Source organism: Grus americana, chromosome 10, assembly GCF_028858705.1.
Source record: "Grus americana isolate bGruAme1 chromosome 10, bGruAme1.mat, whole genome shotgun sequence".
In the NCBI taxonomy this organism is placed as follows: domain Eukaryota; kingdom Metazoa; phylum Chordata; class Aves; order Gruiformes; family Gruidae; genus Grus; species Grus americana.
Genome location: NC_072861.1, coordinates 1911848 through 1936397, shown reverse-complemented (window position 1 = coordinate 1936397; position 24550 = coordinate 1911848). Strand labels below are relative to the sequence as shown.

At 52.9% G+C, this 24550-nt stretch overlaps 2 protein-coding genes across 6 annotated transcripts in view; one reads left to right on the top strand and one right to left on the bottom strand.

The window, feature by feature from the left end:
• ARIH1 (ariadne RBR E3 ubiquitin protein ligase 1) overlaps positions 1–4322 on the bottom strand; it is a 57260-nt gene extending 52938 nt beyond the window's left edge. The window contains exon 1 of one of the 3 annotated variants that reach the window (XM_054837538.1): positions 3789–4322. In XM_054837538.1, the coding sequence (XP_054693513.1) occupies positions 3789–4157 (369 nt within the window). In that variant the 5' untranslated portion in view covers positions 4158–4322. The remainder of the gene's footprint in view (positions 1–3788) is intronic. The other 2 variants (XM_054837539.1, XM_054837540.1) reach the window with 2 other exon arrangements.
• Positions 4323–12315: 7993 nt separating this feature from the next.
• Positions 12316–22709, top strand: HEXA (hexosaminidase subunit alpha). 3 transcript variants are annotated; one of them, XM_054837542.1, is made up of 15 exons: positions 12316–12622; positions 16260–16358; positions 16724–16789; positions 16953–16999; positions 17330–17440; positions 18274–18375; positions 18475–18607; positions 19269–19449; positions 19740–19826; positions 20090–20162; positions 20270–20450; positions 20728–20818; positions 21210–21314; positions 21815–21867; positions 22371–22709. In XM_054837542.1, exons 1-15 carry the CDS (start codon positions 12352–12354, stop codon positions 22415–22417), a joined length of 1647 nt encoding a protein of 548 aa, XP_054693517.1. In that variant the 5' UTR covers positions 12316–12351; the 3' UTR covers positions 22418–22709. The 3 variants fall into 3 exon arrangements, with proteins under 3 accessions (XP_054693517.1, XP_054693518.1, XP_054693519.1); XM_054837544.1 differs by lacking the exon at positions 22371–22709 and adding an exon at positions 15964–16101 and having other exon boundaries at positions 12491–12622; positions 21815–22340; XM_054837543.1 differs by lacking the exon at positions 22371–22709 and having other exon boundaries at positions 21815–22340.
• Positions 22710–24550: the final 1841 nt, after the last annotated feature.

Below are 24550 nucleotides of genomic sequence, written 5' to 3'. Positions count from 1 at the left end.
AAAGAATGAATATTGTCAGTGACATCACAATGATGTCATTGGAATGCTCCAGAAAAAGGTGAAACAAAACCAACTCAGAAATACTGAAATCGCACAAGCTTGCGACAAGGCAAGGAGAACACTGGGCCAAGCAAGACTCCAGACACACGGATAATCATGTGCTCTATTCAGAGTAGAGACAAACATGTTATTCTAAACATTTATTTTCAGAAAATCTACAGCAACAATGAAAATAGCAATCCAATCTAAAAAAAAAAATATGTAAAAATGTCAGAAAATTATTTGGACAAAAAGTTCAGAGAGGAAGAACACAGGGAAGACATTAAACTGTGGGAAAATGTGTGCAAGAGGAGAAAGCCTTTTGCTCAACACCACCTCTATGTCTAAGTTTTTACAGTTGTTCGGTAATTTATTCTGCCCGAAATCCATCTGTTTACTTAGACAATTAAAATAACAGGTCAAATGACTTTCTGCTCCACGTAATCATAGTGATATAATGGCAGCGATACTCTGAGGCGGGGTTTATAATGGCAGCGATACTCTGAGGCGGGGTTTAAAAGTCTCAGCCAATCAACAGCACAAGGTTAAGGAGCTTATTTATACCCCCATTTTTTGCATTCAGAGAAGAAGGGGAATTCTTGTTGCGCGACACATTGAGTCAAATCAGATTACAAGCATAAACGCCAAACACTTTGCAAAAATCATCATTAAACACCTGAAATCCCGCTTATGCTCAGACAAGAGAGAGCAAATGAAAAATATTCTGAATATTTGAGTCATTCTGAAACCTCCCTAGTTCACTGCAAGTTTAGTGGCCTTAGAAGACCAAGTGATAAAAAAAGGTAACAGCTCGGTGCGGAGCGGCCGTCTTCAAGAGCCCATTACAAACTACAGTGCAAGTTACAGGCTCTGTAACAAGTAACTTTACCTCAAGTTAACTACTACTTCTGCAAAGTATTCATCAGATCAAATCCCTGTCCTGAGAAGTTCAGCCTTTTCTTACACGGCTTGTATTAGGAAATGATTTAATGGATGGGAGAATAAATTTAGTCACTTCAATTTATTACCAGCTAATAAACTATTCAATTCCAGTGTTTGAATACGGACAAGGGCTGTTTCAGCTACCCCATGGCTCACTGATAGCTTTTCCTCTCACTGCAGCTGCAAAGATGATCAACTGAAAAACAAAATCCTATTTATACCTTACTTCTGATGAGAAATCAGTAATTTCACTGGTTAGAGGGCAAAAGACTTACAGCTGAAGTCTTCAGGTACGGGCAACCTCCGCGTTACATCCTCGTGCGAACAAGTGAGTTCCCCAACACTAACAAACTTTAACCACAACCATCGGCATTCGATACCAAGAACCCAACGTAGATACGCAGACCAAAGCCATCCAGTACTCGACTGGAACAAGTGAATCACAGCACTGCAACCGAGGATCCGCAGCAGGATCCTGAGCCAATGTGACTCCAGAAAAGGTTTACTGAACCAGAAAAGCAGCGGCGGCAATCCTGGTCAGACGCCAAAAGCAAGGAAATAAACAGAACAGAGCCCTGGAAGATTTCACCACCAGCAACAGAAGCGAGGATGAGCAAATACTGAAGCATCAACTGAATTTGGTTCACTTACCTCCGAACAGACTAGGAATCTGATGCCAGTAAGCTGGCATTTAAAAGCAATTCAGAGCAACTGAATGTTTTTCTACTCTCTTCTGATACATTCCAGGGCTTAAGCTGATTTTAGGTCCTGAGTTTACCCATGACATTCTAAACAAACTGGCTTTCTGCACTCTGCTCTGTTAAACCAGGAATAACTGCTGCAAATCTAACGCAAATAACTAAAGCATAAGCAGCAGCCGCTGTGGTTCTGTGTAGGCGGTTCGCAAGGCTTCTGCAGAGCCCAACGCAGCCAAGTCCATCGTAGGGTCAGGCCTCCCACTGCCACCCCAGGGTAGAGGAGCAGAAGAAGGGTCTCTTTACCTATATTGACTTCTCTCCACTAGTTCTGCAACTCGGAGATCAAGCACACAAGTCGTACGGCTCAAGGGCTCTATAAAAGGGGGGGGGCGGGAACCCAGACTAAAAAACAGGACCATGTCTAACAAATCAGTTCTTGAAGAATACGTAGATGAGTTCACCGTGCCAGCCGGGTCTGGAAAACGCATGAGCAGGGAGACTCGCTACTCCTCACCAGCAGGAACTTTCCCACCACTTTGCTTATGCAAAGATAGGAGAAATAGTAGAATCTGTTCAATACAATCAGTGTGGGTCATGTTTTACCCAGTCTTTGTCATTAAATACAGAATCACCATTTCAAAGAGCAAAAAAGTTTATGTTACTAATCATTTGCATATTTACTTGCCATTTGTTTCCCTCCCTATATTGAGATCAATAACTGGTAGCAAGGAAACATCCATACTTAATCATGAGATCTTCTTTAACTGCAAGGTAATCAGCTAACCTAGACAGACTCCTTTATTCAGCTTTACATGTACATTACTATTATTAAAGTTATAAACCTTAATTTGACTTAAGAAATGCCATTTACTAATTTAGTACGCAAATACTTTTACAGTTGTTTGCATCAAGCTCCATATAAACTACGGTGGATTTACAGCACATAAAGCAACATTTTAAAGCTGCTATTATAGTCACTGTAGAGCTCAGAATAGTTGGGCAAAAACATCCGCTGAAGCATCTCATATTTAAATGGATTTACCAACACTGGAACTACATACAACTAACAAAACAACTGCTTTCCGGGCACTGTGTCCTTCAATATTTAATATCCATAGATTTCATCTTCTCACACTATTCCTCTTTGCATATTGGAAAAGGAAAAGCATTTTCTGTTTACTTGCCAGAACTCTGAATAACGTCACGTAAATGGGAACAAAAGAAAACCCACGCACCCTGGTCACCTGCAGAAAAAGTGAACGGCATCAGAAACTTTTTGGGGAGCTGAGGCAAAACCTTGCCATAAACATTTAGAAAGGGATGCCAGATAGCTTCAGTGGCTTGAATTTTTTTTTTCCAAAAGCTCAAGAGCCAACAGATAAGACTTCAATACTTTCATCTGAAGACAGTAAATGTTATTTCAAACTCAATTTCAATTTTAAAGCAGCGTGCTTAAAAACTGGGGGTAAAAAAGTTATCATTTTGAAGCGATTGCTCGTATCCTTCCTGGTCTGTGCTGGAAATAAACACGACAAGGTTCAACCCCATGAGCAGGAGCGCGTCTGTATGTGGCAGGGGGGAAGGGAAGGGAGAAGGCAACAAAACCAGAGCGGTGCCTGGCTGCCTCTCCTCAAATTCCAGAGCTTGCCATCGACTCCCCGGCTTACCGAAGGAACTGTAGGGGCTCAAACCGCCCCCAGCCAGCGTGAAGACGGAGGGGGGAGAAAGGCAAAATACAGATTACAGCCCACCGCCTGGAAACCACACAAAGAGGAGCCCTTTCAGAGCCAAGGGCCTGGTTCCCGACGCTTCCACGGCAGGAAGCGAGCTCCTGGCCTGCCCCGAGGGACCTCCCCGGGGGGTGCCGAGGAGCCCCCCCCACTCCCTTCCCCAGAGAGACTGGGGGCTCCCCCGGAGGAGTTAGGGGTTGCCCTGGAGTGTGGGGGGGGGGAATCTGGGCCGCGGGAGGCCCGGGCCCGGCGCCCCTCAGGCGAGGCCCGTTGGCGGCGCGGCCCGGCCCGCCCCACCTCCCCCCGGTCCCGGTGTGTGTGTGGCGGTCCCCCCCCGCCGCCCGATCCTTGTCCCGCTCCCGGGGGAGGGTGGTCGCACCTGGATGACCTCGTTGACCTCACGGATGCACTCCACCATGTGCTGCAGGATCTGCTCGGCCGTCAGCACCTCGTAGCGATAATCCTCCTCCTGCTCGGGGCCACCACCGCCTCCGGGGCCCGGCCCGCCGCCCAGGCCGCCTCCACCGCCACCACCGCCGGGGCCCAGCCCTCCCGTTTCACCGCCTAACAGCCCGTCGCGTTCTCCGCCAACGCGCAGCCCGGGCTCCACCAGCTCCACCTCGCCCAGGTCCAGGTTATCGTCGGGCTCGTCCTCCTCCTCGTCCTCCTCGTCCTCCTCCGCGCCGCTGTCCTCGCTACACTCCTCGTCCTCGTCGAACTCGTAGTTGTAACCCTCGTCCGAGTCCATGGCGAGGCGGTGAAGAAACGGCGGCGGCTCCCGCGGCCCCACCCCACCCCGCCGGCCTGGCTGGCGCCCGCCGCCGCCGCCGCCGCCGCCGCCCCCCCCCACCTCCGGCGCTGGCCCGGGCCCCGCCGCGCCTCAACCGCCTCAGCCGCCGCCGCCGCCAACAAAGGGACGCGGCCGACCCGCTCCGTCACCGCGCGCCGCGCACGCACGGCACGTCACGCCGCGGCGCGTGACGCACAACGCCGCGCCTGCGCGCCGGCCGCCATCTCCCCTTCGCCGCGCCGGCCGCCATCTTGAGTGCGCGCCATACACCCCACCCCCTCCCCCCTCGCGTACCTCTCACCCCGCCCTCCGCCGGCGCCATCTTGAGTGTGGCGCGGCGCCATCTTGAGTGCGGCGGGTGGAGCGGGGTTACCGGTTTACCGGCTTCTCCCCGCTACCGACCAGGGTCTGGGCGGCGCGGGGTGGCGGGGACGTGTGGTGGAGGTAGCGGCGCGGAGCTCCCCGCGGTGTTCTGTCAGCCGAGCACGGAGGGAAGGCCCTCAGAGCTGCCATTATGTAAAGAGTGGTGCAGCACCTGTGGGGAGAGACTTGTGAGGGAAATGTGAGGGGAAAGAGGTTGTTCTGCCTCAAAATCAGAATGAAATTGCACTGAGACGCTTCAGGCAGCAGTTCACGTGAAACCATGGGATAAATGAGGCTGCCATCCTTGGAAGGGACCCTGACTGTGCCAGGTTGCATCTCCAAGCTCCAGCTCTGCCTTCTGGTCAGCGAAGATAAAAATCCCAAATTTTTTCAGTGGCACCTGGCTTGATTCCCTTTCTTCTCTGTTACTTTGACATTTTGCAGGGAGGAAAGATAGGCCAGACCACAGACCACTCCTGTTTCCCCTCCAGCAGACGGCTGGGGCCAAGCCTGCCATGGGCAAGCGCTTTGGGCAGGTCAGGGATACGGGGCCCATGCCGCTCCTGGGTGGCCTCGTCCCTGCCAGCACCTCTCGTTCGGACACCAAGCCGGTGGCAAAGGGCAAGCGCGGACATCGGGGTGCTGCAGGGACTGAGCACCCTTCTCAGCATTCCCTGCCATCGTGGTGGCACGGCCAGGGCCGCTCTGCTTCCAGTATCAGCCACGTTTGGACTGGTATTGAAGAGGTGAGCCAGGCTTATTGCTTGCAGTCATTTGGGGATGAAGAGGGACTCCATCTGGCTTGGAAACAAGGCTGCAGCCCGGCCCAGAGGAAAGCCCACAGATACCAAACCCTCTCCACTGCAATTCACCATGGATGTGTGATGCCGCACAGCTGCTAATCCTCCACTTCCTCGTGCCCTGGGGAATTGTTTCTTCCCCGGGGTGAAGTGGGGCCATTCTGATGTGGGTGACATTATTCACCCACTCCATGCGGATGAAGATGCCCCCGCGCCCGGAAGAGACTCAGCCTGGAGGTATGTGGCGTAGGTGTGACGAGTTGCATCAGCTCTCTGGGGCGGGCGCCACTGCCACGCTTTGCGGGATCCTGTTTCCTGCTTCAACACAAATACCTTGTGAAACAGAAAATTAGAAGCTGCCTCCAAAAGGGTGTTTATTTTCTGCTGGATCACAGAAAGCGTAATGATGGCCACGGCAACAGGGATTTAAGCTCAGGGTGACGCAGGCAGGTGCCCCTGGGGATCCGATGTCCTGGGTAGATGTCTCTAGAAACCTTGCTGGGTACCAGTCTGTACCTTCGCAGCTCCGAAAATCAGCTCCGGGTGTTTCGTAGCGTTACAGCCACTTCCAGCAGCCATGACTGCCCAAACAGTTGTCACATAAAGCTGTCCCCGAGCTCAGCTCTGCCCAGGTCAGGAGCGGCACAGGGGGGTGTGGGTCGGGTACACATGTTGCCCTGCATCAAGCTACCTAGTAAATAAAGCCCATTCCCTAATTACCCTGCTCATTTGGAAAGGCAAAGGCCCAGGCATTAATCATCCTGCCCTACATAAATATAAATAGCCCCGGCTTTGTTCTGCTCCGGACTTAGCAGCTGGACATTTGTTCGCCAGGCTGGTCCCATCTCCCATGTCAAACCTCGGGGGCTTGGCTGGTCACCCCATGTCCTTGCCCTATGCTTTGTCCCCCCGAGAGGCTGTGTGTCACCCCCTGTCCTGCCCAGCTCCTGGCCAACACACGAGCAGGCGCAGGGCAGCAGATCTGCCCATCGAGACAAGCATTGACCGGACAGCTGGGTTTTGCTTTATCAGAGCTTTGCAAAACCGGGTCCAACCCTCGGCCGGAGGTGACATTCCCCGGTGGGGGGGTGCCGGGGCACGGGCAGGGAACGGCCATCCCCCGGGTGCCCCGCGGCATCCGCGCCGCGGGTACCCGAGCGCCTCCCCGCTGCCCTCTCCTGGCCCCTGCCGAGGCTGCAGAGCTCCGGAGCCTCTGGGCAAAACCCTGCGAGATGAGCTGTTAGACATCGAGCTAAAGCCATCACCTCGCACAGCGCTTCTAAACCCAAGGGGAAGAGCCATCCTTCAGCAGCACAGCCATTTGGAAACACGTTTAAACCTCCTCGGGCACCCGACTGTTTCCCTCTTTCATATAATCCCAGTACTAAACATTTCTAGACAACAATGGGATCATTGCGCCATACCGCAGACGCGGGAACGCGGTTCTCCTCCCACGATCATCCCAGCCTTATCTTTTTACCGTGGCAAGACAGGGATCAATGCTTCACTGCTCAAAAATTCTCTCTGGTGTGAAGTTTTAGCCATGCCCTTTGCCAAAGGTCTTCCTTTTGTTACGAAGTTTCCGACCCGAGGGAGCCTTGGGTACACACCAGCAAAAGGTATCCGAGAAAAGCAGGGCTGCCGCCTTCAGCTCATCCCGAGGGGATCTGCACTGCCTCCAGGAATTTTAGGACTCCAGCTGTCACGGGTGAGTGGAATGCACCTGACTCAAAAGAGAGAAGCAGCGATATGTTTTACTGAGGTAAAATAAATTGACAGAGTTTAATAAATTTGATGGAATTTAACAAAGTTTAACAGTGGTTTACCAAGGTTCAATAAGTTTGATGGCAAGGTTCACCTTATCAATTACTGCATGGAAAGGAAAATTGAGTTAGAATCGAATTAGAATGATTGACACAGAGACCAGAGATGTAAGTAAGCCCCTCCCGTTGAGTCACGAGGTTCAGAGTTTTAAACTCCCGATAGAACCTAGGTGCTGCTGTGTCCAATCTTAGTCTCAGACTTGGACAACAGTTTACGTCTAATGGAATTACCTATACAAAGTTTATAAGAACTGAGTAGCTACATGGATTAGTAATGTTTCATTAGCATTAACTCAGCATGCTCACTTACCGAGGATCTGTGGCAAGGAAGGGGCTCTTAGTCTCAGGTAAAGAATTTCAAACCTTAAGAGGCATCAAGGGGAGAGTCTCCTGGCGTGACGTCCAGCTGCAATTCAGGGAGAGCTCAAATTGGACTCATCCCGATGGTAATATTTGTGAAGTAGTTGGCTGCTAGTCAATAGTACAGACAAGATAAATGTCTTCGTTTCAGCTCTGGTTCAGCCTGAACCAAAGTATGGCTGTGGGGGTCACACCAGCTACCGAGGAAAGTTGAGATCCACTCTCCTACCCACTCTGAAAAATTATTTACACCTCCATAGGCACCCAGCGCTTTTTCATTTTATTCTTGCAAGAGCTTAATTACCCAAGTGATTCTAGTAACTGTTAACACTGAAGCTGACAAGAATAAAATATTGCATTGCAATCACCTTGCTCCGTGAAGTTAAGCACGCACTTATGGGATTTACAGGAGCAGGGCCTCTGTGCACATCCACGGGCTCTGATTGATTCCAGCTCAGCCCCGCTGCCGTGACTGAGAGCAGCCAGGGACAGCAGCCACAAGCACTCAGCCTCCGCAATAACTTGCAGCATCTCCCTATGACAAGCCTCACTTCGCCATACCAAAATGCTGTGAAAAGTGCCAGTGCCTGCGGATTCAGGGTGAACCTCTCATCTCACCTGGCCTCTCTCCTGCTCCACCGCTCCTTGAGCCAGGCAGGATCTCCAGAAAAAGCCCTTCTCCACCACCACCTGAGGCACACAGAGATCCTGCACTGGGAGATTTCTTGATGTTTTGGGTTTGATTTTGGCTGCCTGCACACCCATTAACAACCCTGACAGTGAGCGTGGGCCAAGATGCCACTCAGATCACCGTTTGTTCAGCCACCCCAAAGCTGTGTGAGCTGGAGATAATCCAGAGGAAAAAAGGCTTTGCAAATAATACCGATAGTGCAAATACCACCAGGCTGAGCTCAAGTCAGGAACCCAAATCCTTCAGACTGATTAACACATCTCACTTCAAGCTTTTTGCCTTAAACTCCCCTTTTTGCCTTAAACTCCCCTTCTAAGTTCATAATTGTTGAAATATTCCTCCTTGCTGAGACCCGCTCCTGCCTGCTCGCTCTGAGTCTCCCAGGCCTCACTCCCCTTACATGTGCTCTCCCATCTGAAGAGGTCCCTTCTGTTCAGCTCCATCTGTGCTGAGAAATTCATTTACCACGTGCATCTGCTAAACCGTTCGATGGCAGCATCTAGCGTGGTACACGGTGGTCAAGGTGGAAATGCAGAGATACGAAAACGAATCATCCTGTGCTTTGAAAAGCACTGGGATACGTGCTTGCGGCTTGGAAAGCAGCCTGCCGTACACCAGCCTGCTCTACCCCTCGAAAGCATGGATGTTCTCCCAGGAGCTGAGCTGTTAGAGAAGGATCTGGCTGGTGAAAATACCCTGGACGTGGATTTAGGGTCATCTCTGGGTTAGGATTTTCTCCGTGCACATGCTAAAGCTCCGCTAATTGTCTCTCCTGGCTTTTGCTGGGTGTTTAAATGTGAGCACCCCTCTGCTCCATGAAATGGGTGCTGGTACCTTGGCCTCTCCAGCTCACAGTCCGCAGCATTGGGGCTCACAGGGACACTGAGATACCCTCGGGGACAGGTGTCTCTGGCAGAGCTAGGAGAGGCTGGGAGACTCACCCGTTCTCTTACGACACTCAGTTTGGTTTTGGTAGAAAGCCCCAGGTCACAGCAGAGCAAGGCTGGTGGCCTTGCTGGAATCCGCAGCAAATGTCAGGGGAGTCACTCTGAGAAGAGCAATGTCATTCGGAAGGAGGAAATCTGTCCTTGTCATCCCACCTTCGCATGGAGCAGCCACAAGCTGGAACAGCAGATACATCAGCACCAACTCGTGCAGGTGGCTTGCTCCCTGCCAGCGCTTATGTGACACCGCGCTGACCAATATCATCCCTGAAATACTTAGATGTGCAACAGGAGGGTCCACACCCACAAAGACCCAGCACATGCCAGCCTTTAACCCCCCCCCCGGTCCACCACCACAAATAAGGTCATTTCAACAAATACATGGCTGCAACCCTCACAGTTGCAATCAGAATACCATAATTATTTTACCAAGGATTAAGGGGGAGGTAAACAAGCAAACAGAGAGAGTAAGTTTGCCCAGAAAGCTTCTTAGATGTCAAAATTCAAGTCAGAGGTCTACAGGCTGTTGCAGGCATTTCCAGAAGATAAGTCTGTGTTTTCTAAAGCCCTCTTCCAGTCACGCCACAAGCAGGTCCCTTGTTCTTTCCTCGCTAAACTAGCCTTGAAGAGGCCAGCCTTTCCTGGTGGATATATCACCCTGGAGATTTACCTCAAGACCATGAGCTGGTCTATTGAAGAGCTACTGAAAAGCATCAGCATCTTCTGGCTACTGCCGCTCTATGCCCAATGCAGGACAGCATGTAAACCAGTTTCTTTCAACTAAGCTCCAAAGTTAAACACATGTTTAAGCTGTTTTTTTTACATAAAGATACATTCCTGAATCAGACTGTTAGTCTAGATTAATGCTGGCCAGCTACAGATGAACTTCTCTGAGTCATCCTCCAGAGACATCAGGTCCCCTAAAATAGCAACAACAACAGAATCCATAGAAAGGCTTGAATATTTCAACTGAAAGCCATGAACACAACGCTTTACATAAGTGTGGTGAACACGCCACTCTCCCCAGACTGAAATAAAAATAAGGATTTGCTTCAGGCCAGGGCACTTTTGCATTTCAGTCTCACACGCTGGGAAGCACAGGCCTGCCGACACTGCTGACACTGCCTGATGCTACACAGCAACAAATTCTCTCGGGTGGGGTTCTTTTTTTTTTTTTTTTCCTTCCTCTGCAATTTTAATGAAGTGAAGCTACTTGAGAAAAAGTCCAGCAATAGTGGAATCAATAGACCAGCAGCAGCCTTCAGACAACCAAAGGAAAACTTGAGCACAAGGAACACCAGGAGCCATTTTCCCAGAAGTCCAACACAGGTTGGTATACAGCTGTTCTTTTCCACATCCCTTCTTGCCACGTGATGTGGATGGAGACTGAGAAGGGCTAACGTCCTGGAGCAATAGCAGGAGCCACGAGGAAACAACCCAGCACATACTATTGTGCTGAACTGGGATCCTGCTACCTCTCTGTAGGGAAAACAAGAGACAAGTGAGGATTATCAGGAGCCTGAGGCCACCAACAGGCTTTAATTGCCCCAATCAACCCTACCTGGGACCTTTACCCACAACCCATTGCTCCAGGAGCTCCATTTAAGCTGAGGTCTGGGCAGCTCCTTCTTTTTTAAGCTCTCCTGTAGATACATCTGCTTCTAGGGTCTTCCAGATTGATCTTAGGCTAAACTTGGTGTCTTGCTTTTGCCTGGTAAGACTTGGACTGTTGATGGGCCCTATTGCTGCTACCACTGTCTCATTCTGATTGCCTGGCTGTGGGGCTCTACCTAGCTGGTAAGGTTGTTGCTTGGCCCATGTTGCATCCATCCTAGGTCCTCACCTTCCCTTGGAGGGAAGGGTGCCTTTGTTGGTACCTTGCAGGCTCTCTCACCCTTGGTAAAGACCTCCCATCCATCCAAAACCTTCCTTCCCAGCTCCACTGGAACTCCCTCATGTCCTCCCAGCTCTTCTCCTTTCACCATTAGTCCCCAGCTTTGTGCTGGTGCTTTTGAAACCTTTGATAGCAAGTTCTTTGAGGGTTTTTTTTTCTGCAAAATGCTTATTTTTTTCTTCTGTTTTCCTGGCTCCACCTGTGCTGCTGACCTGAGGGACAATCCCTTAAATTCTCCACCAGACCTTTCCATGGTTGTGTCCTGCTCACACCAAGTGGTTTTCCATCTTGTGATGGGGTCATCTCCCTTGTCATGCTTTCTCCCATGGCATTTGTTTAATTTCCTGCTTGTTCTCTGTGCATGTGGCTTGTCTCCCAGTGCTCCTGATAGCTCAGAGCTCTCTGGTGGCTTCATTGCTTGCTTGGGGGGGCTGGGACAACAATTTTTTTAATAATTTGATGGAGCTGGTGCCTGTGTAGGAGCTGATGGAGTTGTGCTGGCAATCAGATGGGTAACACCTGGGCTTAAGGGTCCTTATTTGACTTGAGGATTGCTGAGGAATGCAGAGCTGGGAGGGAGGAGGCAAAATAAAAAGTTCATCTGAGGTTGAGGGTTTCCTTGCAAAAGCCAAACCCTGCGTGAAGAACATCTCTGCGTCACTGCAGTGTGAGGCTCCACCATGGGCTAAAGCCCCCCCCTTTTTTTTTCTTCTGTACAATCCAATCAAATATGTCACCTGCCACCTATATAATATCCCTGGAAACCTGTGCAAGGGCTGATTTACATCCAGTATTATTCATAAAAATGCACGGTATGAACAAAAGATGCCAAACCCCAAGGTGGATCCAAAGCATGTGTGTGTTCAGTCACACGGCTGGAAAGCGGTGCGGATGAAATGCGTTTTAAATCATTAATTTTCTCCTCAACCCCCAAATCAGGCTGCTGAAACTCCCCATGGGCATCCTCTGGGGGCAGGGAGCATGGTGGGGGGGCTCTGAATTTTGAGGGCTGGGGAAGAAATGACCCTCGACAGGGAGCTTGAGGGGGTTGCGGATTTATCGAGAAGAGGTGTTTGCTGGGTTGAAGACACCCCCGGCGGCTGTGTGGAGAAGGCGGGGAGGCCGCCGCCGCCTGAGGGGGCTGTGAGGGGAGAGGCGGACCCGGCAGCGGGGTCCGACCCGGCCTAGCCCGTCCCCGTGGGGCCGAGCTGCCATTTCGCGGGCGTCCCTCCCGCGGCGGGCGGCGCCGTCCCCTCCCTCAGCCTGCAGGGCGCGACATGGCGGCGGGGCGGGCGCTGCTGCTGCTGCCGCCGCCGCCGCTGCTGCTGCTGCTGTTGTTGGCGGCGGCGGTGCCGGAGCCAGCGGCCGCCGTGTGGCCGCAGCCCCAGGCCGAGCGCTCCCCGCCGGGCGGCGGCCGTTGCCTGCTGCCTCCCCGCCGTTTCCGCTTCGCTTACGCCGCCGGCTCCGCCGTGGGGCCGGGCTGCGCCGTGCTGGAGGCGGCATTTCAGCGGTACTGGGCGCTGCTCTTCGCCGCCGCCCGCCCGAGCGGTGAGGCGGGACGTGGGCTGCCGGCGGGGCGGGGGGCCGCTGGAAGGGCGGTTGGTCCTTTCACGTGTGGCTTTGTTCTTAACTTCCCCCTTCCAAAACTCACACCCTCATTTATTTTTGGGGTCAAACCACGGGTTTTGTGTGGAGATTTACTTTATAACCCCCCTTCTTTCCTCAGTTCAGCAGGGGCTGGTGGCGAGGGGAGGTGGTGGCTGTGGTGTGATGAATCGAGTGGTGGCTTGAGTCGAGTCTCAGAGCAAAGGGCGGCGTTGTGGAGGGCAATGCCTGTGGCGCACACGTATTTTAAAATAAATCTTGCTTGGCACAGTGAGCACTAGTTGTCTTGCATTTCTTTCAAGGAGGTAGGCTCTTGCCATCAAGAGTTTGCTCTATCTCATTTTTTATCTCCCCCAGATCGTGTTTCAGCTCCGCAGCGCTTCATTTTGCTTCCTTTTCTTGCTGCAATCGTTCCAGCGTCAGTGCTTTTTTGCAAGTCTTGGCTCTTCCCGTTTCTAGCAGCTCTTGGTGTCCAGCATGAAGCTTTACCTTGAGGAAAGACTCTTGTTGCTTCGTGCATGTTTCTTCCAAGTACGTATTCGTGCTGTGGGGCTCTCTCTGCCAAAGCTGAGCTGCTAAGCATCCCAAGGCACAGCGCGCTTGGATTCATTCTGAAATAGGGTAAGATGAGGAAAGGCCAAAGCTTTGAGAGCCTGGGCTTGAGTTGGGACAGGTTGTAAAGGTTTCTTGCGCCTGGACATCTTTGCGATAGCACCCGTTGCATGTCTGGAATGAAGTGCAGGAAATGCCCTGGCTGTGTTCGCAGAGGCAAATGGATGCCTGTGTGGGTCTGAAGCGCTATATGGCCTCAAGTTGCACCAGGGGAGGTTTAGATTGGATATTAGCACAAATTTCTTCACTGAAAGGGTTATCAAGCACTGGAACAGGCTGCCCAGGGAAGTGGTTGAGTCACCATCCCTAGGGGTATTTAAAACTCTACGCTTGATGTGTAGATGTGGTGCTCAGGGACATGGTTTAGTGGTGGGCTTGGCAGTGCTGGGGTAATGTTGGACTTGATGATCTTAAAGGTCTTTTCCAACCAAAACGATTCTGTGGTTCTACCTGGAAAATATGAAATGCTTCATTCATCAAAGAGAGCTAGTAACACTGCTTCCGAGTGTTTTAAATGTCAGCGTGAATTCTGTCACTGCTGATCAAAGTGGAGAAGGGTGATGGTGTTGGAAGCCACTCTGCTTTGTCTTGAGCACATCGTGCTTTGAAAAAGGCAAGTCTGTAACACTGAGAAGAACCGTTTGGCGTATTTTATTGCTTCAACTCTTGTAAGTAGCAATAGAAAGAAATTTTGATTTGGGAGCTGAGAAGGCTCCTCTTGTTTCTTCTTTGCTGCTAGGAACTAAACAAATGGCCAGTACAATTATTTACTTTTTTCTGTTCCTCTGGGAAGGGAAATACGACCGTCAGATCACTTGGAACAACTTCTTGTGATCACGAGATCCAGCTCTGTGCATACTCATTGCTTTCCATACACCCTGTTTTATGACGCTCAAACTACACGCTTAATTTTAGGGATTTTTTCCCCTCTTTGCCTTTTTTTTCTTTTTTTTTTTTCCTTTCACATGGGTGGTTAGTAATAACAGGCAATGGAAACCGTGCATGGAAGGAAATCGTTTCTATTAATAGAGAAAATAAGACAGAACAGTTTTCTGTCTCAGAAAGCTGCTGTCAGTTTAAAAAGCAAGTGAGATTATGTCCAAACGCTACATTCATGCTGGACTTCATGCATGAAAAAAGAGACCAGTTTAAGTTAGGAGGGACATATGGGGGTCTCTGGTCAAGCCCTGGCTCAAAACAGGGCCAGGCCTGCAGTCGGGTCAAGCTTCTGTGTCCAGCTGAAATTGCAGTAGTCCCACGTGGAGACCTGAGCCCTTGCTGCGGTGTTTGACCACCCTCAAGGTGAAGAATATTTATTTTTTCCTTGTATCTAATTAGGATTTCCCTTGCTGCTTTTCTCTTGTCCTTAAGCTGGGCAGCTCTGAAACGAGTTGGATAGATCCAGAACCCTGCGTGGAGCTCGAGCCAGGACCTCCTACCCCTGATGTTTTATTGCTGCCATCATTGTGTTAGCGTCCTTGTCTTCCAGCCCATGACCGTAATTAACTTGATGTGCGCCTTGGCAGCGCTCTTTTGAACCGTGAACTTCAGCCTTCGTGGTTGATGGGTCACCAATCCCTGCTGCACCCATCTGCGTTGCCGTCTGGGTTTGGCGACATCTCCCTGGGTAGGTTTAAACGTGGTGTGTGGTGGTTTGCACCGATTCTATTGAGGTTTCTCAACAGAATCAGCATTTCCCATGTCCCCTGTCCTGACCATCCCTGGGGAGCTGCCATCTTGCCGAGTGGAGGGAGCAGGGCTTGGTGCCAGCATGCCAGCTCGCACATCTGCGAGGTTGCCTTGGCTACCGGCTTGTCTGTAACCGAGAGGAAAGCTCAAAACCGAGGACTCTCTTCGAGCTGTTTCCCTTCTTTCTGCGGAGGTTTCGATGTTCCTTCATGGACAAGTGTGGGGTTTCTGGCTCCTGTGAGCTTCGGAGCATGGGCTGTCTGTGTTTCACCCCAACGCTGGTGGTGTCATGGTCTCTCTGAGCCTGCTCGGTGCCCGGCTTGCAACCAGCCTTACACAAAGCCAAGCTTTTAATGTTTCAGTGACCGTATTGAGCTGTTCCTGGGAACGCTGCGGGGGTCTAGACCTGGACCTTGGATGTGATTAGCAGGGTCCCACCCACTTCTCCTGGCCAGAGACTGCTATGAGCAGACCCAGGCACCTCAGCGAAGGCTGAACACCTCTCTTTGGGGTTGGGGGAGCGACTCCAGTGCTGACTCGGGGCTATGCATCCTTGAAAGTGCTCCTTCTGATAGGGAAGCGTGGCCAGAGCTCCTGCTTGGGGTCTCAATGTGGCTGGGTTTCTTTTTCCAGCCCCTGAGCCTGGGACCTGCTCTGCAGAAGGTGAAGTCGGTCAGGAGCCTTTTGGTGCTGGGCAAGACCTTTTGGTGGCCTCTAACTCAGCCCAACTCTGCAGTGTGATTCGATTCATTCTGCCCCCTTTTTTTTGTTTGCCCTGAGAAATGTGGGTGCGGTAGCAGAGCTCTTGGCTTTGTGCTTTTTTCCCAGTGTTGGCAGAGTTTGGAAACTTGAAGTTCTTTCCCTCAGAGAAGATTTCAGTAGTTGTGGCTGTTGCTTAGAGCAGGGACTGATGTTCAGGAAGCCTTGGGGACTACTGCTAGACCACCCTCTGATGTCTCTCCTCCTTTGTGTGCTCCTTTAAGCTTCCCCTGCGAAGCCTTCTCTGGAGGCTTCCTCACCACCAGACCTTCTCTGAGCTGAAGGTTGGGATCAGCTCATGTGTTCCTGGTTGCCTGTGTTGAAAGAAGCCCCTGCTTGAATGCCCCTGTGCCTGCTCTGAGGTGAAGGAGGGGGGGGGGTCCCTATTTTGGCCACGTGTGTTAAAATTCCACGTACTCCTGCACCTCCATTGCTGACTGGGCTGGGAGGACAGTGGTGGACTGGAAGCAGGAAAGGGAGCCAAGATGGGGTTGACGTCCATGGTCTGTGTCTTTTGCAGAGAACGAGCAGCCCTGGGGGACGCCCTGCACTCAGCTCCTCGTCTTTGTTGCCACGCCGGGCTGCGATGGGTTTCCCAGCCTGGACTCCAAGGAAAGCTGTGAGTGTTGGGATTGGGAGCAGGAGGGAGTGACTGGAGTGGGAGCGCGGCTGTGTCTCTGCCCATCAGGTGGAAATAGCACTGTGTAGCACTTACCCCCAGTTTTAGGGAGGCAGCATCCTCACTGTATTATTGAGAAACTGGGGCAGGGAGGGAGCCACTTACCTGAGGATGCTGATAAAGCAGTGGGAGAGGTTTAAAACAAAAAAACCCAAACCCAGAAGTTGGTTCTCTGGGATCCTAGAGTGCAATCTTGTACCGAAACCTCTGCCTGGTGCTGCTGCAACCCCATAGCTGGGGCTGTGATGGCCTGTAGCGGTGTGAGACCTAATGCCAGTGCCGGCCTCTCTGATGCTGCGTTTCAGATAAGCTGTCCGTCTCGGAAGGCTCCTTGCTGCTCTCTGCGGATGCTGTCTGGGGAGCTCTCAGAGGTGAGGGGTGCTTTCCATCGGGCGTTCCCGCTCTTCCTGCCCCAGGCCTATGGGGACGTCTCTCTCTCTGTGCCTGTCTTTCCATAGATTTACTTGTTAATTGAGCTCTATTCCTTTGGGGGAATCTGTGCTGAGAAAGTGACTGTGTGTGGTTTTCCTGCAGGCCTGGAGACGTTCAGCCAGCTTGTTGGGAGAGATGAGAACGGCACGGTGAGTCCTGGCCTCATCTCCTCGGGGCAGTCAGCTCTCCCTAATGGGAACAGGATGAGGATTGCCGGGATGCTTGGGATGAAGGGGATACCAGCAGGGCAGTGCAGCCTTGCCAAGGGCCAAGTAGGGCTTCATGAATCCAGCCAGGTCCCTGCCTTCCGAGCACGTAAAGCGTTGCAGCTCTTCTTGGCTTGCTTGTACACTGGGCAGTGAGGCTACCCCTCCTCATCCTGCTGGCCCTGGGGACAAAGGGTGACCCTAATTGAGCAAGACAGTCATTAGCAGGAGACAAAGCCCTGCTCACTTCTTCTTTGTGTTCTCTGCATGCAGTACTACATCAACAAGACGGAAATTGTGGACTTTCCCCGTTTCCCTCACCGTGGACTGTTGCTGGACACCTCTCGTCACTACCTGCCTCTGAGAGCCATCCTGGAAACTCTGGTAGGGTACCTGTGCTGGGAGACGAGGTGGTTTAGTTGGCTGTCCCTTCTTCTGCGACAACTGAGGGCTCCTTGAGTGGCCTGGAGGGTTTTTTGGGTTGTTTTGGGGTTGGGTTTTTTTTTGGTGTTGCTCCTTTCCAAAGATCTTAGGAGCTGTCTAACGCGTAGGCCACTGCATCTACATCTCATTGAGGAAAAGCTTGTCAAACCTAGATTTTTTGAACAAAATCAGCTTGCTCCTCCCTACATGAAGCAGCAGGCCAGGGTGGGATGGCAGCATGACCTCAGTTCTTAATGTGTAGATGTGCATGATAGAAAAATGCTTCTGTGCTGTAGGTCCTTCCCAGTGCCCATGGCTGTGTTTGGTCCTGGTGTAACTCACAGCTGCTTCGTTTGGGTGATTTCTCAGCTCCCATTGTAAATAGGATAAGGAAGAAAACCCCGAGGTATCCTGGATTCCTGCAATCCAGATTACTTTCCGAGGCTGGGTGGTTTCTGTGGCAAGGGAAAACACTGCCTTCTTCCCCGCCGCATTAGACACAGGTGGGTGATGGTTTTCTGTTCATCCCGAGAAGAATTAAACTTCCAGGTCTCCACCATTAGCTCAGTTAGAGGGAGAACAGGAATTTTATTGCACTACTGGTCCTCTGCAGCTCTTTGTGGTGCTGGGGTGTTTGAAGAGAGGTGTCTGAATCCCTCTTGGATCCTGGAGAGCGTTTAGGGATTCTGCCTTGTCCTTTTGGAGCACAGGGACCTTGTCCCCTGTCTGTGGCAAGCTGGGTGACCTTTCAGAAGGCACAGGGCATGTTCATCTCCGTTCCTTTTCCTTCCCAGGACGTCATGGCTTACAACAAGTTCAATGTGTTTCACTGGCACATTGTGGACGACCCGTCTTTCCCCTATGAGAGCCTGACCTTCCCAGAGCTCAGCAAGCAGGTAACCCACTCCGATCGCCGTGTAGCACCCAGCCCAGGGCGAGCAGATCCATCCCGCGGCGCCGGAGCAAGGCGCTGAGATTTCTCGCGTTTCCCCCAGGGAGCTTTCAATGCAATGACCCACGTATACACAGCCAGTGACGTCCAAACGGTGATCGAGTACGCCCGGCTGCGTGGCATCAGGGTCATCGCAGAGTTCGACACTCCTGGGCACACGCTTTCCTGGGGTCCAGGTGAGGAGCAGATCCTGCCACTGCGAGGAGAGTTGTAGTTGTACCGGGGAGGAGGAATCCCAAAAGCCGTGTGTGGGCAGCCATGTCCCATGGGCTGGCTTTGAGGAGGAGCAAACCATCATCTGGGGAAGTAGGACCCAATGGTCCAATGTCTAGAACAAAATCCAAAGGGAAAACATTTCCGTCTCTTCTTGGGTGCGAGCTGAGTAATTCTTTTTTTGGGGGGGAACATCTGCTTTGCCAAAATCAACGTTGTGGGCATTGCAGGGATCTTGGGTTTAACTGGGGGTGCGGCTGACAAGCTTCCTCGCTGCGTCCCGGTCCTGACACGCTGCTCTCTGCTCTGAGGACTGCCAAGTGCCTCTTCTTCCATGTCTGGAAGTGCGAGAAGCTGGAGTGTCCAGCCTAAACGGCTCGAGCCCTGCTGATCTCGCCTGGGAGTGTGTGTGGGGAGCACAAGTTGAGTGCAGAAGATGGATCCCTCTCCATCAGATGGGGTTCCCTGAGCCAGAGATAATTTTTCTGCTGCTGTGTTTATGCCTTGTACGCCATACCCGGGTCTTCTGTCCCCTGGCAGGCCCTGGGCCGTGCTGAGGAGGGTCCGGGGGCTTATACAGGGTGATATGGCCCCATCCTCACTGTCCTGTTTGTTATGACCCAGGTGCTCCGGGCCTCCTGACTCCCTGCTATTTGGGCAAGTACCCTTCTGGGACCTACGGGCCCATCAACCCCATCCTTAACAGCACCTACCAGTTTGTGAGCAGTTTGTTTCAAGAGGTCAGCGCCGTGTTCCCAGACTTCTTTCTTCACCTCGGGGGTGACGAGGTGGACTTCACGTGCTGGTGAGTCTGAGATCAGCCTGGATGGGGAAATATCTGGGACTGGAGTCCCAGCCCATTGCTTTTTGGTCATGATCATCTGCAGATCTTTGGTGTCCTGCTCCCCCAGGCTCTGGGTGTTGGTACCTGGGGTTTCTGTGCTCACAGTGATGCTGGTTGCGGGAAGCCACTGGTGCTGGCACAGCCACAGGTCTTGGAATGCCTGGGCTAGCCTTGGACTGGTGTGGGAAGGACTTGGCCTTACTCCAGAGCTCGGGATGTAGTGCTTTTATTATCTTCTCTTTATAATGCAGGAAATCCAATCCAAAAATCCGTGCCTTCATGAAGGAGATGGGCTTTGGCAAAGATTACAAAAAATTAGAGTCATTCTACATCCAGAGGTAAGGATGGCTGTGTTCTGGGCCTGCAGCTGCAGTGTGCAACCAGCACAAATGTCTTCTGCTGTCTCGGGGACACCAGCTCTCCATTTCAGGAGCACGTCTCCCTGACCCCAAAGGTAGTGGCCTAGCTGCATTTTGTGGGGAGATGGACCACAAAGGAGCCCAACGAGGGGCTGTGCTTTCTCACTTCTCCTTTAGAAGTACCTTCATGTGCTGCTGCGGGTGTTGGGGTGACCCAAAACTCGGTACTCTTTCCACTCCAGGCTTCTGGACATCATCTCTTCCCTCGGCAAAGGTTATATCGTGTGGCAGGAGGTGTTTGACAACGGAGTGAAGGTGAGAGCTGCCAGCTTTCCCTACTGCAGTTCCCTGCGCTGGGGTGAAAAGTGCCAGCGTTTGTTGCCGCGCTGATCCCGTGCACGGGGTTCATGTGTGCTCGTCAGGTGAGGCCGGACACCATCATCCACGTGTGGAAGGAGAACTCCACGCCGTACATGGAGGAGATGGCAAATGTCACCAAAGCTGGCTACCGGGCTCTGCTCTCCGCCCCCTGGTACCTCAACCGCATCTCCTATGGGCAGGACTGGATGGCGGCCTACCAGGTGGAGCCCTTGAAGTTTGAAGGTGTGTTCCTTGTGTCCCCTTCCCGTACGGCAGCTGACTTGTCCCTCGGAGGTAGCGCCAAGGCTGGGTCTCTTTCTAATTTATCTTGCTGTGTCCCGTTCCCTTGATGCTGACAGAAAACAACTCTGCTCTCCCCCAGCCTGGGATTTGAAGCGGGGGGGCTTCCAAAAAGGGCAAGTTATCGCCTCTGTAGCTGAGCTGCTCTCTGCTGTTACGGGCACCTCTGTGGGGAGGGCGATAAGCCACCCCGTCACCTGAACACTGTGTCTTCCGGCAGGCAGCCCTGAGCAGAAGGATCGGGTGATCGGCGGAGAGGCGTGCATGTGGGGTGAATATGTGGACGTCACTAACCTGGCCCCCAGGCTCTGGTAAGAGATGGCATGGGGAGGTGAGCTGGAGTCGCGTGGGGCAGGGCTCAGGCCCCTTTCCTTTGGCACAGAACGTCGCTGGTTTGGTCTGCACGTGGTGCTTGTCCCTGTCCCCTGGCAGCGCTTCTGTGCTGGTGACAGCTTCACTGCGGCTTAAATGAGGGTTTGTAAGGCCGTAACGCGCTCCTGTACGGCCTGCTGCTGCAACCAGTGTGTGTTTAACGCTGGTCCCTGTCCCATCATGTCCTGATCTGCGCATGTCTAGGGGTGGATCTTTTCATGCAGAAAGCACGTGTGTTGAAGGATTTTGGTCTGGAAAGTGTTTGGGAGCTCAGCAAGAAGCTTTCGAGCTCCCCCCTGCCCTGACTCCTTCTGTCCCTTGTTCCTCAAGGCCGAGAGCCGGTGCCGTAGCCGAGAGACTGTGGAGTAACGCGACCGTCAGGGACCTGCAAGATGCCTACGTGCGGCTGGCCGACTTCCGCTGCAAGCTCCTTGGGTAACCGTCCCTCCTCACAGCCGGACGCCGGCTTGGGGACAACACAAATGTCACCCTCTCTGGGATTCAACTCTGGGGATGGCAGCGAGGGTGAAGTGGGCTTTCCCTGGTGCAAAATGACCCTTGTTCTTCTGGAAAGCCCCGAGCTTTTCTCCTGCCTGTGCGTGGGCAGAGCTCGCTTTGTGCGGTGCTGGAAGAGAGCCCCTGCTGCCAGCGTGGGCTGGTGGCTCTGCCGAGGAGAGGGCTTCGTGCTGAGGAAGCGGGGGGGGACCTGTCATCTATTGCCACCCCTCCTGCAGCACCAGCTTCCCCGGGAAACCTGCCCTTACCCCGTGCTCCCGCACATGAGCAAAAAACCGAGTCTGTAAGCGCAGGATGAAAACCGCTCCCTCCTTGTCATGCCCGCAACGAGGCGCCCATGGCTGCCCTGCTCTCCTCTAACCGCCCGCGGGCTCTGCCCGCACCCTCCGCGTAACGCCTCCTCTCCCCTCTCTTCCCAGGCGCGGTGTCCAGGCGCAGCCTCTCTACGTAGGATACTGCGAAAACGAATTTGGTGGGTTTTGAAGGGAGGGTCCCGCTGCCCTCGGTCGCTGTGTGCGCAGGAGGAACGATCCCCCTCTCAAAAGCTGCTGCCGTGGCAGAGGGACCCCTTCCCGTCCCTGGCTTCTGCTCTTGCTTTGTTGCACTGAACTTTTTTTTTTTTCTCTCTTTGCCTCTTTTTTTTCTATTTTTATTTCTTTAAATCTATAAATAAATGACCCCGAAGAGGAAAAAGGGGCCTTTCTCATGCTCAGCTGGCAGAGCTGGCACGGTTGGGGTTCTCCTCCTTGGACGTTTGGGGTTGCCGCGCTGGAAAACTGGGTTCAACTCAAAGTTTGGGGGAATGTCTCAGGGAGAAATTGTTGTGCCATGCGTTTTGGTCTTAAATGGGAGTGAGATCTGTTGTTACGGCTGGAAATGTTTTACTATTGAACTTTAATTTAAAAATATGGAATTAAGTTTGAATTAAAAATATTCAGGAATTAATTCTGGCATTTCTTTACCCTCCTGCGACAGGATACCCAAGTGACGTGTCTTGGAGGGGAGGAAAAAAAAGATTGTGAAGCCCAGCCACCCTGGAGAGGGAAGTTTCCCCCAAATCTGCCTAGAGAGGGATATTTTTTTCCCCCCTACTTCCTCTGCCCTGCTTTTCCTTCCTCCTCCTCCTCTGCTTCCTCCAAGTCTCCACGGGAAATCCGTGTCCCTTTTCTGTCATTTTGGTCACAAACACCATCTTGGCCTTGTGTTTAAGGCTGAGCGGAGCCAGGCTTGCTGTTCCGCCTGCCTGTCGCTCCCGGCGGGTTTATTTCTCTTCAATTGAGTAACCCCAAAAGACCTAAATAATAAATAGCCACATTTTTTTGCTGAGGTTTGACGTGCTGTCACGTCCTAAAATGCTCCGAAAAGCTGGCGTCATCCGCGCTCCTTCCTTCCCGGACCCAGCACACGAGCAAACGCTCATCTGCTGAAGCTTTGCAGAAGCTTCTCATCCACGCGAGGACATCTCCTTTATCTTCTGGTCCGTGCCGGCGGCCTCCAGGGCTTCGGGCTGCGAGGGGTGGCAGGCACAGAGGAAAGGGGCGTAGCATCCCCTCCTTTTCTTAAAAATTCGGGGGTTTTTCCCCCAAAGCGGTATCAATTGGTACCTTTTCTGGGTGTTTTTTGTTGCTGCAGGGGAGCTGGAGCCAAGGGGGAGCATTGCAAGAGACTGGGATCCCCGTCAGCGGGGAGGGAGCACCCCGTTTTTCCCTCGCCGCGCGGCCCGTTCCTTCCAGAACATCTATTCTGGTCGCGTAAAACTTGCCAGGGAGCAGAGGAGAACAGGCAGCGTGTGAATCACTCGGGGCAAACGGGTTTAAAAATAAACCCAGGCGGCAGCAAAGAACAGCCGCCAAACCCCCAGATTTCGGCAGGATGATGCGCCGCGCCTCCGAAACCCACCCGTGGGTGCCCACCCTGGGCGCCGTCCCTGGGTTTTATTGGGACGCGCTTCCATGTGTTTGCACATGCTTGCATGCGCATGCTTACGTACACGTGCACGTACTTGCAGCCGTGTGCACGTGCGTGCATGCACATGCATGCGCACGCTTGCATATGAGTCTTTGCAAACGTGCGCCCATGCATGTGGGTGCTTACAGACGTGCACTCGTGCATGTGCTTGCACACGCGTGCATATGGGTCCTTGCAAACACCTGCACCCGCACACGCACACGCATGCATATGGGTCCTTGCAAACGCCTGCACCCATGTACATGCTTGCACACATGTGCAGACTTGCACACACACGCACTTGCATGCCATTGCACAGGCTTGCAACACAAGCACGCATATGTTTGTGCACACACTTGCATGTGCCTGCATACGTGTGCACACGCTTTCAACTGCACGTGCTCACACACGCAAGTGTGCAGGCTTGCATAGACTTGCACAAGCTTGCAACACACGCTTGCAACATACATGCACATGCTTGCACACTCTTGCACGCGCGCCCTCACGCTTGCACGCACCTGCATGCATGTGGCAGCGCGCCGGGGAAGCCGGGCACCCCCAGCCCGGCTGCTGCTCCGGGAGTAATTAATTACCGACCGCGCCAGATATTAAAGCCGTTCGGTCTAATTACAGATCTTTCGGGGTGGGGGTGCAGGAGGGAGGCGTTCCCCCCCCTCCCCCGGGGTGACGTGGGGTCCGTCGAGGTGACAAATGCACCAAAGCGCCAAAATTGTCCCTTTTGAGCCTGCTCCGCCTCTTGAAATCCCGCGCTAAGGCGGAGGGGAGAGCGGCGTGTTCACTCTGGAACCTACTGAGGGCCGCAGGGGAGAAGGCGGGAGGCTGCTCAGCCTGTCCTGCCTCGGGGTGACGTGGGGTGACGTGGGGTGACGGGGGCTGCAGGCTGACGGGGTTGGGGGTCAGCCCGGCAGGGGGCAGTAGTGGGCGGAGCCGGGGTACCCCGCGCCTCTGCCCGCCTCCCCTCCTGATTGGCCGACGCTCCCTCATTATGCTAATACCTTGCGTCTCGCCGGGGCCAGCAGGCTGACGTCACCAGCCCGCTGGCGGCCGCGCGGGTGGGGTGGGGAGTTGGGAGGGGGGGGGAGGTTGGGGTGGGGGGGGGGCAGTGTGTGTGAGCGGAGAGGCCCGGGCCGAGCCGAGCGGTTCCGAACGGTTCCGATCGGTGCCGAACGGAGCCGAACGGGGCGGGG

Coding starts and splice junctions, on each gene's coding strand:
- HEXA (XM_054837542.1), top strand. CDS start 12,352: ATGGCGGCGGGGCGGGCGCTGCTGCTGCTGCCGCCGCCGCCGCTGCTG. Junction 16,790..16,952: donor TGTCTGGGGAGCTCTCAGAG/GTGAGGGGTGCT, acceptor GTTTTCCTGCAG/GCCTGGAGACGTTCAGCCAG. Junction 17,441..18,273: donor GAGCCATCCTGGAAACTCTG/GTAGGGTACCTG, acceptor TTTCCTTCCCAG/GACGTCATGGCTTACAACAA.